The following is a 12,500-nucleotide window of genomic DNA, read 5'->3' on the forward strand; positions in this document are numbered from 1 at the left end:
CCAAAGTCAAGTTTAAGTGTGCGGTGTCAAGATTTCTTGCTTCCAAGTTCTATAGTTGTCATTTGTTTCGCTGTATTAAGATGGTATTAGACTATTTTCCTTGAGCCATATTTCTCTCTACAACTATGGACAGTATTGATAGCATAGAAGTAGCATATATATTTTTTAAATGTTATTAATTTTTAATTCATGTAATGCATCCTATTTTGATGACCATGGGAGGCAAAAAAAAAAAGAATGAAGAGTATGGAAGCTGCAACTCTTAAAACCATTACTCATGGATGTGTGTGTCATATGATTAAGTACCATTATTTTGTCTTTCACAGCAATGAAGGAACGAAGACAGCTGCGAATAAAGGTAAGAAAGGAAGAACTATATATTATAATGAGACTCCTTTCCAATGTGACATGATTATCTTTGTAAATGACAGTGGTAAGATTTTAAAGATTTGTATACTATTATAAACCTGTTTATGGATTATAACAATAAACCTTTTCACCTTTAGGTCAGAGGGAGGAAGGTTTACATCCATCCTGGCAAGCCAAGCGACGGGAAAGACAGCAAGAAGTTTCAATCAACCAGTTTAAGGGGCAACGCATTGTGTTTGAGTGATGTCCTGTGTGTAATATTGTGATATTAATAAAAGTCTGGGAAGTGCTCAGTGGTGTATTACTCTTTTTTTAAAGGGACAAGGATTACCGCGTATACCCATGGAGATATATTCATGTTTTTACTGGTCATAATGATAAAACATCTATTACCATGTCTTTTGCAACTTGTTTTACTACTATACACTATAAATGTCATGAATTTCAAAAATACTGTATTGGGCATGAGTAACTGAATATTGTTCCTGATAGCCGTTACAAGTGAAAGGAGACATTAAAAACACACACACACACATATACCTATATATATGCATGTATTTATATATGTATGCCTTTGACATGGGAGTGAAGGAATTGCTCCAAGACTTGTATATTATATTTCTTAGTTTCACAAAAGAGAATTCAATAGAAAACCATTAAGCTACTTAATATGCAGATATGATATTTAACTACAAGCAAAATATTGTAGAAGTTTCAAATGAAATTAAAAAAGTACTTGACCTGTGTAAATATGATGGAAACTTTCGAATGTATTTATCAGATTCAGTCAAATATTTTTTCTTTTTACATATTTCGTTCTTCATATGAGAAGTGGAAGTTTCATGAGTTTTGCATCCCATATATATATATATATATATATATATATATATATATATATATATATATATATATATATATATATATATATATATATAAATATATATATATTATATATATATATACATAAATATATATATATATATATATATATATATATATATATATATATATATATATATATATATATATATAAATATATACATAGATATTTATATATATATATATATATATATATATATATATATATATATATATATATATATATATATATATATATATATATTATATACACAGATATATATATATATATATATATATATATATTTATATATATAAATATATATATATATGTATATATATATATATATATATATATATATATATATATATATATACACATATATATATATATATATATATATATATATATATATATATATATATATATATATATATATATATATATACATATATATATATATAGATACATGTATATATATATCTATATATATATATATATATATATATACATACATGTGTGTGTATATATATATATATATATATATATATATATATATATAGATATATATATATATATAAAATATATATCACTTGGGAGCTAATGCCAACGGGGCACATAGCTGCATCCACCCTTTGTCTGCACCTGCAAGGGTCCCTCATGGCGAGCTGCCATGGTTAGATCAATCTGCCCAAGCTACGACTTTCTATGTAGTCCAACAGACTTCCTCTATCCAGGGTTGTCTCGTACAAGGACAACCTGGTTGGCAGGTTGTCCTTGTACGTAATAGGTCCCGTGCCAGTCAAGGTTTAACTGTTGGCTGGAGATGTGGTCCCGCTAACAGTACCCTATGATGCCGCTCAAGATCCTATTTCAAAAGGCATCAATATTAGATTCCAAGGCACAGGCTAGCGTCCAGGTTTCATTATCTTAAAGTAAAACTGGCATTATCAGGGCCTTCAAAACACATAGCCTACTCCTTTTGCACAGGTATTGACTTCCTGGTCTGACAGCTCAGAGTTATGAACTACACTACCAAGGTATGTAAAGTTCTATGTGACTTCAATGTCCTCGCCGCAAGCACGTGCCAACTGATCAGGTTCTAGTAGGTCCTCAAAGTCCTGGATCATGGTCCAAGAGACCTCTACACCATGGTCCACGAATCATTGCTAAATGCAACTAGAACCACTACTAGGGTTCCCAAGGACTCAGATAGAATAGCGACATCATCAACAGTCTTGATATTGCCCAGAGTTGTTCCACAATGACTTTGGACAGTAGCTCTGTCCAGTATCCAGTCCATGCAAGTGTTGAAAAGTATTGGTGCAAGGACACCAGCGAGGATCTTCTGTGGCTTCCAGTGTCTTCTGCCTTGTGCTTGGGCGTTCACCATTCGATTCTTGAGCTGCATCGAGCTCTTCAAGCTTGAAAGTATCCCACAGAAATACAGGGTCCGTCAGGTTGTCAAGCGCTGCGTAACGATCAGAAATCGCTTCAGCAAACCCCGGTGTAGCAGCCCAGATAAACCCCCTCCAAGAATATACCCGGGTATGGTGGAAGCTAGCCCAGAATAACCCTCTTAGTATAATTGGGCCTAGCCTACCTTATACCTCTGGGTATGAAATGGGCTAGTTTAAAATATACTATGATCTGTATACTGGGCTAGAGTATACCCCTCTTATAATCAGTAGCAATACATTTTTTCTAATCCATAAATATTATGTAATGTCTCCAGTCAACTTTTGTTGAGGTGAGCAAGCCATTATATGTCCCACCGAGTTAGAAATAGAATATAGTGATGAATGGTATAGTTTTTAAAATATGGCCTATCAAGGCTTTTATGCAGGTAAAATAACTTCTTTGATAAAAGTGTTATATAGGTACTATAAAGAACTAATCGTGTAATAATAATTGCAATTTCTTGATCTACAAATTTCGATCTTTCATATTTGAAAGTGGTCGTATTACCATTGAAATGCTAAAATACTGCGCTATTACAGGTGCGCCTGAAATTGGTACATTCCTTTACTTCGAATCTTCTTCAAAGTGTCTAATGGCTTAGTCTTAAATTGTTGCTTTTTCTTACAAATATTTCTAAAAAAATGTTTTAGTAGATTGAAACGCTAAGGATTTCATATCCCATGTCTACAATATTGCTTTATAGCAACGATAAATATCAAGGAATTGTGTAGAAATAGCATTTCAGTTTATGAAAAATGTATCAAGAGGGTCATGAGAGTGGTGAAAAAAAACAGAGATGAAATATAAGCTTATGGAGTATTAAAGGAAGTCTCTTGTGGGGGATCTAATCCGTCAGTGCTTTCGCTGCATAGTAGAACAAGGCTGAAAGATGATGTCACTGGTCTGACTTAGTCTTTTTTAGACAAAATCATAATAAGGGAAACTATGATTAATGGTCCGTGCCAAAACCATATTATGCCAAAAAAAAACAAGGGGAATGCAGTAGATGATATCAGACCAATATCCTGCTTACCTCTCATGTGGTAATGAATAACAAGCGTCGTTCCAGAAAGCCTATATAGTACTTAGATGAGAGAAAAGAACATTGCCAGTGGAACAGAAAGGTTGCTGCAAAGGAGATAGGGGAACTAAGGACCAATTCTTGATGGACAAAATTGGCCTGAGACACTGCAAAAGAAGACATACCAAACTTGCCATTTCTTATATTACAGGAAGATATAAGACATAAGCCTAATAGATAGCAAGTGGACAAAATTTCTTTATAAATAGCATGGCGATATGGAAGACAGAATTAAAATCTTCGGCAGATAAGGAGAGGGCTTTTTCAATGAGCTTATCTTCTCTACTATTCGTGTTGTATACGGTACCCCTGACAATGGTTTTGAGAGGGATAAAAACTGGGTATGAATGGAGTCATGGATAATTTAATATAAATTTTTTTCTGTTCTTGGGTGATCTCAAATTGATTAGGAAAACTCATGAGCAAGTAAACTGTCTTGTGCGAACTGCACACGCATTCAGCCAGGACATGTAGGTGGATTTTGGATTGACGAAATTGACGAGTTTTGACAATGGAGTGACACTTCCAGGTGGACAAGTAATGAAAGAGGTAAAAGAAAATTGGTATAAGTATTTAGGCGTAATAGAAGTTGCTGGAGTGAAGGAATAGGAGATGAAGGATATATTCGCAAACGAATACAAGAGAAGACTTAAATAAGCGATAAAATCAAATCTCATGGTAAGAATAAGATCTATGGCATTAATACATAGTCTGCCTCAGTGTTAACGTATAGTACAATAAAATGGTTACCTAGAGAGCTAAAAGTTAAACAGAAAAACGAGAAAGACTATTTACCTATTTGTTATTGCACCCAAAAAGTGACGTTAATAGGGCTTATGTGTCAAGAGAAAAAGTATGGGGTTATATGTTGCGTGGAAAGTATAAAGACTGAAGTAAACAACTTAGGGTGGTATGTGTAGAATTCAAAGGATAAGTTGATTGCAGGTTAAAAAATCGGAAGCAATAGAGACTGAAAGCACAAAAGACAGGGTTGAATTTAGAGAGTTAGGAAATGGGAATCTAAAAAAGAAAATGTATGAGCAGAGAAATAACAGACAGCAAAGATAAAGCTTTATCATTATTATTATCCTTTTTATTATGATCATCATTATTGTTATTATTGTTTTCATTATCATTTTCATTAAAGCAGTTAAAACAGAAAAAACTCCGGATAATAAAAAATCCTTGAGGATACATCATCATTATCTTTATCATCATTATAATCATTACTATTATTATTATTCTTGTTCCTGTTGTTGTTGTAGATATCATTCACCCTATTATCATTATTGCTACTATCGTTACCATTTTTGTCATTATCATCACCATCAATTTATAATTATGCAAGTGCTTCATTAAGTCGTTTATTAGCCATGTGTCTCCAAGGAGGGGGGGGGTAAGAAGGAAGATAGGAGGAAGGAAGGAGGGAACAGGGGAGGTGAAGAAGAGAGGGTGAGAGGGAGAAATGGAGGGAAGGAAGTTTAAAGAAGAAAATTGGAAGTAGGCTTAAAGAGAGAAGGGAGGAAGGGAAGGTAGAGAAAACGAGGGGAAATCAAGACAATGAAGAAGATACATGTATGCATATAGACAGATAGATATATATATACACAAACACAGACGCACACAAATACACACACACGCAGACGAGCGCACGCACGCACATACTAAAATTCAAACACATACACACTCACGCTTGCGAGCACGCGCACGCACACAGAAATTCATTCACATGCACGCACACATTGACGCAAGCATGCATATACCTACAGAAATAAGATTACACACACATACATGCGCACACACTAACACGCTTACATACACAATCACACCAAAACACACACAAACAAACATGCGGACATACAAAACCACACACATACGCATACATACACAATCACATATAATCGCATAAACACGCATACATACACAATGACACACACACACACATGCACACACAAACACACGCGCGCGCGCACATACACGTACAGAAATTCAAACACTTTCACGTAACACACATGCATACAAACACTCATACCTACACAATCACAAACACTCATACCTACACAATCACATATACACACAAGCAGAGACGCACACATAGCTCCCCCCAAATGCCCCTTCATCGAGTATCCTTCGGCAGTAGTCGAAGCCCTTCTGATTTCTGCGTCGGATTCTCGCCAGCGCCATGGTGATCTACGTGCGCTGGAAAACCACGCACGTCGTGGACGACGCCGGAGAGCAGACCGCTTGTGCCAGGCAGAGGGTCTGCCCCTGAAGGAGGTAAGACTGTACGCCGCGGGCTCACTCCTCGAGGATGACAGCTTCCCCCTGGCCGACCTGATCGTTGACACCATCGAGGTCAACGTTGTCCTTTGGGGAGGGAAGGTCCACGGGTCCCCGTCCCGCGCAGGGAAGGTCAAGGTCCAGACGCCCTTCGTAGAGAAGGAGAAGAAGAAGGGAGAGAGTGGCTGGGAGCAGTACGAGCGCCGCCTCTTCCTCGAGAGAGTGTCCTCCTCGGGCAGCAGACAAGGCCCCAATGCCCAGGGAGGCTCTAATGTGTAGTGAGCACTGCGCTATAATCTGCCAGTGCTCGCGGCTGCTGTGAGGAGTACTCCGACACCTAGGGATTCCCTACTATACGGTGACAGTCAGCGCCCAAAGTCCAATTCGTAGTGGGAGAAAGCAGGATGCTGCGCTCCTGATCTGCCATCGACCATAGCCACTTCAAGGAGGAACCGCGATCCCAGCTCAGTCAGATTCCTAGTAGAGGGAGTCGGTGAAGATGTTTTTTTAAGAAAGAACCATTTAAGGTCACTTAGGCCGACACATTTGTTATTTCAGGATGGAACTTTTCAGTGAGAAAAACAAAAAACAAAAAAAGAAAAAAGAAAACGTAAAATTAATAAACAAATATATATATATATATATATATATATATATATATATATATATATATATATATATATATATATATATATATATATATATATATATATATATATATATACACACACACACACACACACACACACACACACACACACACACACACACACACACACACACACATATATATATATATATATATATATATATATATATATATATATATATATATATATATATATATATATGTATATGCACGCTAATGACCTTTGAGATGTTAGCACCTTTGGGTTTTATTTGAATATATATATATATATATATATATATATATATATATATATATATATATATATATATATATATTTATTTATATACATATATATGTATATATATATATATATATATATATATATATATATATATATATATATATATATATATATATATATATATATCCAAAGGCTTCGAAACCTTCACCGAACTCGGTAGTTATTTTTGTTAAAAATCGACTTCCTGTTGATGGCAACTTGGAAAGCCTTCTTTGTCGCCAGCGTGGGAGTGGAAGACGATCAACTGATGAAAGAGAAATATGGGATTAGCCATAAAATCTCTCCCTTCCTTCCTTCTCTCCCTTCCCTCCTTCTCTCCCTTCCCTCCATCTTTCCTTCTCTCCCTTCCCTCCTTCTCTCCCCTCCTTCTTTCTCTCCCTTCCTTCCTTCTCCCCCCCCTTCTTTCCTTCTGTCACTCAGAGTATAGCTCCTATGCCCTCCCTCGGTCTACCCAATAATTTCTACTTATAACCAGGAAAGGATATTTTGACATTCTTTCCCCCACCATACATAAATACTTAGGACATCATACTGTCCATGTTCAGGTGACTAATATGACGAATTGGTCATGTGGTTGTATAGCTGCATATAGTACAGTAATCGAAATTAAGAAAAAAAATATAATAGATATATTTCTTATGTCCATATATGTGTAAAAACTAAACCTATAAATTTGGTGACCATCGAATGAGGCAGTGGTCCATATAGAGTTAAGGCATCAAACTTGCTTCAATGCTTTTAATATATATGTACATACATGTGAATTTTGATAAATGTAACATATATTCTGCTTAAATACGTACCTCAGTTTCTTATTTGACCAAATTCACCTTTACACAAATTTACCTTCTTACCCCATGTTTTTTTAAGTCCAGATCCACATTGACCCAGAGTAGAGCACCTGCCAGGGTCCCGTCTATGGAATAAGTAGAAATAAGGGAAAAGGGGATACTTTTCCCTTGTATTGATGGCAGACATCTCAGGAAATGGCCCTCACTCCCTTGTAAAACGAGGTGCCAAGAATCCCACGGTGTTAAATGGGGGTTAGTGTGAAACAGTATTGACTCGGCACATAAACAACTAAATGGAAAACGTATATGCGAATTGGAACATGGAATGTAAGAACAACGCAAAGAAAGGTTGGGATCCACAAAAAGAGGGATTAATCAAAATAGATTAAACATTCTTGGCCTTTGTAAAGTGTGATAGAAAAAGAGCAAACGCATCGCCATTGAAGGAACAAGGTTAATTACCACAGCAGTATTGCAATTCTGCAATACAGAGAAATAAAGCAAGTAACAAAGACCGTACTGCAGAAAAATGAATGATCTAATAGTAATGGGAGCTTGGAAAAAGGAAGGATGGAACGGAAGTCGGACCATTCGGAAATGGCACCAGAAACGAGAGAGGAGAAAGGCTTGGTGAGTTCTAAAAGTAAGCCAGGGGATATTGGAAGATTTCGAGTAGACCATTTCCTGGTTCAAAAAAAAAAAAAAAAAAAAGTGTAAATAAACAGTAAAGAAAGCTTGTAGTTAGCCAGGAACAGACGCTGATTCTGATCATAACTTGGTAGATATGGGCCTCAGAAAATTTGCCAATATAAAGTTAAAAATTCTTAATATATCAGGAAAACACAGTAATATGAGCTAATGGCAGTCGACTCGTCTTGGTACACGGGCTGTATAGGAAAAAGCTGGCGCTAGAATCAGTGTTGTCTGCGTCCCCTGCACACCAGCATCACGGAAGCGGGACGGAAAATGTGTCAGTGTGACAGCTCCTGTAGAGTCATGCGTTTTAAGAGAGGGTTTCTTGGCTTTCAATAACTTTCTAATGATGTACTTCACACATATAAGATAAATATAATACTAACTATATTGCAATAGTAAGGAAAATAGTCATTCTTGTATAGTGATTACTCACTTGCTTTTCAACACATCTCACATTTTATTGAAGGGATCATTAAACCAACTATATAACAAAATTTCCAAAGTATCTTTTGTGTTCCCTGCACCAGATTCATGGAAGCAGAACGGAAAATGTGTCAGTGACAACCCCTACAGAGTCATGTGTTTTAAGAGAGGATTTCTTGGCTTTCAATACCTTTCTGATGATGTACTTGACACATATAAGACAAATATGATACTATATTGCAGTAGTATGGAAAATAATAATTCTTGTAAAGTGATTACTCGCTTTTCAACACATCTGGCATTTTATTAAAGGAATCATTAAGACATCTAATAAAATGTCCACAGCCACACATTTCACAGTCAATTTTTATTTTCATTATTATTGTTGCTAAAATTATCATTATTGTTATTATCATTATAAAAATAGTTATAATGAAAATAACATTAATAATTAGGATAATAATTATTAAAACTGCAATAATGATAATGATAATGATAATGATGAAAATTGCAATAAAAATTATAATATTAGGAAGTAAGTTGTGTCAATCTTGAATTCCAGTAGATCGAAGATGGGTTTCGGAGAGGCGGACAGTATCAAGGTAGAGGGGAAACTATTTTGTTTCAGAGATGAGAAGGTTAAAGTGTCATTTATGCCACGTCTGTGTATTGATCTCGTATTTAGATTAGTGATAGTAACTTGGTGGTTGAAACTTTTATAGTGAACTGCGTTTTACTTGCCATCACATTTATGCATAGAGTGTACTTTTAGTTAGTTTTATTACTTCTCTGTACACTAATATGCAACCCATAAGCATGATACATATTTCTGTAATTTTGATAGCTACCAATTGCTATTATTACCTATGTTTCGAATAAAAAGCAAACTGTTGGCGTGTTTAAAACAATCTATTGTTCTTTCCAATTTTATTTCCACTGTATGTTATTACGTCTTCAGTTATTAATCTACAGATATTATCACAATGGTTGTTTTGCGTCTGTACATTTATTTTTTTCATATCTTGTGTTATTGTGCTTATTATTCATATCACTGACATTTTCAGAAATTTTATTTAGATTAGAGAGGTTGTTGTTGTTAGAACGGCGACGTGAACAGATCTTCTTGGGAGAAAAAAAGTGCTAAGGCAACACATGCCTTGTTGAGCGTGATAGTCGCTAACCACACTTCTTCCGCAAGTGCAATGCCTTACCTATACTTACTGATGTTACGTAGTATTTTTTTCTTACAATCTCGAGTAGCATTGGAGAGTGTAACCGAGATAACCGAGTACAGCTGTCAAGAGCCCAGTACTCGGAGTTATGCTCAGTGAGGGGCCTTAACATCTGTGTGAGCCAACCGAACCCGCATTATCAGGTGTGGGGAATGTCCCTGCCGTCGTTTCAACTGATTAGATTGTACGCATTTAGTCGTGACATTCTAGCCAGCGCTGGTACTCGAACTTTTTTCTTTACCGTGATGGGGCCCTGCATAGTATGCGGCGCAAGAAAGATCATATGATGTAATGCATCTCAATGACTCTGCTGTTAGATTAGCTGTCAAGGAGAAAATTCAATTGGGATGCCACCACCCGGAACTCTTAGCGACTCTCGGTCAAGAAACGCTGCTATACTGTAGGGCAGTTTCGAATTCTATTTGTTAATCATGCACACAAATATAAAGGGAGCACACTCGTGCAATTGCATATCTGTGTGTGTCTGTGACTGAAAAAGAGGAGAAGGCGGTGGGAGGAAGAGAGAAAAAAAAAGTTATATACAAGTTCTTTATCTATATTTACATCATTCATACAGCTACACTAACAGACACATGCACATACATTCATATGCACACACACACACACACACACACACACACACACACACACACACACGCACACACACACGCACGCACGCACACGCATGCATGCTGCATGTGTGTATACCTATTGGTGGGGCAGAAACAGTGAGAACAGACAGGGAAATTCCCTACATCCGGGGTTCGTAACACCTGCCACGGTGGAGTCAGTGCCCGCATGGCGATGTTACCATGGCGTCAGTCCGGAAGTCAGTTCAGCCCAAACCTTGTTACGTGAACAGTGGCGTCGGTGAAGCTGGAAGTGAACTGCCAGAAGTGCACTCGGATTCCGACGAAACGTTTTTCGTGCCTCGTGCTTCTCGCAGACAGGATTCGCAACCCAATTCCTGCGTCCAGACAGAAGACCCTGTTGCTCCCATCACGCAGCCAGGGAGCATGGTACTCATCTCCACCACGTCACGGTACCATGCTGATGAGTTCTGTGACATCAATCTAGACAATGGCAGTGACTTCAAGCTTGCGGAAGATGTAACCGAGGCCAGTGACAGTAGCGCTTTAAAGGATAAAAGTAGGGTGAGTGAAAACTGGAAACATTTTGCGAAAAAAATCAAAGCGAGCAAAAATTACCACGGGAAGCATGGTAAAATCAGTCTCTATGAGGCTCGAACGGAGTGCTTATACGGTGAAAGCAAAGGACAAAGTGTGCTGCCGCCTTTCGAAATCCGCGGGAACCAAGAGGCAGCGAAGGATCACCATACGTACAGTGTGTCACGTGACAAGAATACCCAGAAGCGTAGGGGCGATCTGCCCTTCGAAAACAGACTGCACGACGCTCCCTTGGACACCACAGTGATAAACAGTAAGAATGAAGGGCAGACGCAGGAAAAAGTCACTTCGTACTTGGGATCGTCGCCGCCCGCCTGCTACTTGCCGTCGTTTGCCAGCGGCTTGGCCTTCGAGTACACCGATTCCAACGATAGCATTCAAAAGTAAGTCCTTGCAATTTTTAAGAAATGGCCATGCACGCAAACACGTATACGTATACATAAATCTCCCTCTCTCTCTCTCTCTCTCATACACACATACACATAAAAATACACACAAATATTTAACTATTTATATATCATTATTATTGTTATTGTTAAATATAATTATTATTATATCATTATTATTATTATTATTATTATTATTATTATTATTATTATTGTTATAATCATATCATCGTTATTATCATTATTATTATAATTATTGTTGTTATTACCATTATTATTATTATCATCATCATTATCATTTACATCATCATTATATATATTCATCATCATCATTATATATATTCATCATCATTATATATATTCATCATCATCATTATATATATTCATCATCATCATTATATATATTCATCATCATTATATATATTCATCATCATCATTATATATATTCATCATCATCATCATTATATATATTCATCATCATCATCATTATATATATTCATCATTATATATATTCATCATCATCATCATTATATATATTCATCATCATTATATATATTCATCATCATCATTATATATATTCATCATCATCATCATTATATATATTCAACAGCCATTCATTCAACTGCAGGACTTATGCGTCTCCGAGTTCATTATTGAACACACACACACACACAGATACACACACACACATATATATATATATATATATATATATATATATATATATATATATATATATATATATGTATATGTATATATTTATTCATTGATATATGTATAATATAGATTGTATATATGCTAAA

The 12,500-nt window shown here is 36.1% G+C and overlaps 2 protein-coding genes, 1 long non-coding RNA gene and 1 pseudogene across 4 annotated transcripts in view; 3 read left to right on the forward strand and 1 right to left on the reverse strand.

Moving 5' to 3' along the window:
* Positions 1-662, forward strand: part of LOC113814367 (probable ATP-dependent helicase PF08_0048) — an 8,378-nt gene extending 7,716 nt beyond the window's left edge. Inside the window, exons 8-9 of the mRNA XM_070126560.1 lie at positions 327-358; positions 507-662. Coding sequence (XP_069982661.1) covers positions 327-358; positions 507-613 — 139 coding nt within the window. The 3' untranslated portion in view covers positions 614-662. The remainder of the gene's footprint in view (positions 1-326; positions 359-506) is intronic.
* A 5,290-nt stretch (positions 663-5,952) lies between these two features.
* LOC138862815 (ubiquitin-like FUBI-ribosomal protein eS30 fusion protein) lies at positions 5,953-6,572 on the forward strand (annotated as a pseudogene).
* Positions 6,573-9,912: 3,340 nt separating this feature from the next.
* On the reverse strand, positions 9,913-11,593 carry LOC138863011 (uncharacterized). Its single transcript, XR_011398788.1, has 2 exons — positions 11,468-11,593; positions 9,913-11,258 (listed from the first exon to the last, which is right to left on the reverse strand). It is a non-coding gene; the product is annotated as an uncharacterized lncRNA (long non-coding RNA).
* LOC113803405 (microtubule-associated protein 1B-like) overlaps positions 10,937-12,500 on the forward strand; it is an 81,663-nt gene continuing 80,099 nt past the window's right edge. For both annotated transcript variants that reach the window (XM_070126561.1, XM_070126562.1), the window contains exon 1: positions 10,937-11,694. In XM_070126561.1, the coding sequence (XP_069982662.1) occupies positions 10,937-11,694 (758 nt within the window). The remainder of the gene's footprint in view (positions 11,695-12,500) is intronic.

Source organism: Penaeus vannamei, chromosome 10 (assembly GCF_042767895.1).
Source record: "Penaeus vannamei isolate JL-2024 chromosome 10, ASM4276789v1, whole genome shotgun sequence".
NCBI classification, from domain to species: domain Eukaryota; kingdom Metazoa; phylum Arthropoda; class Malacostraca; order Decapoda; family Penaeidae; genus Penaeus; species Penaeus vannamei.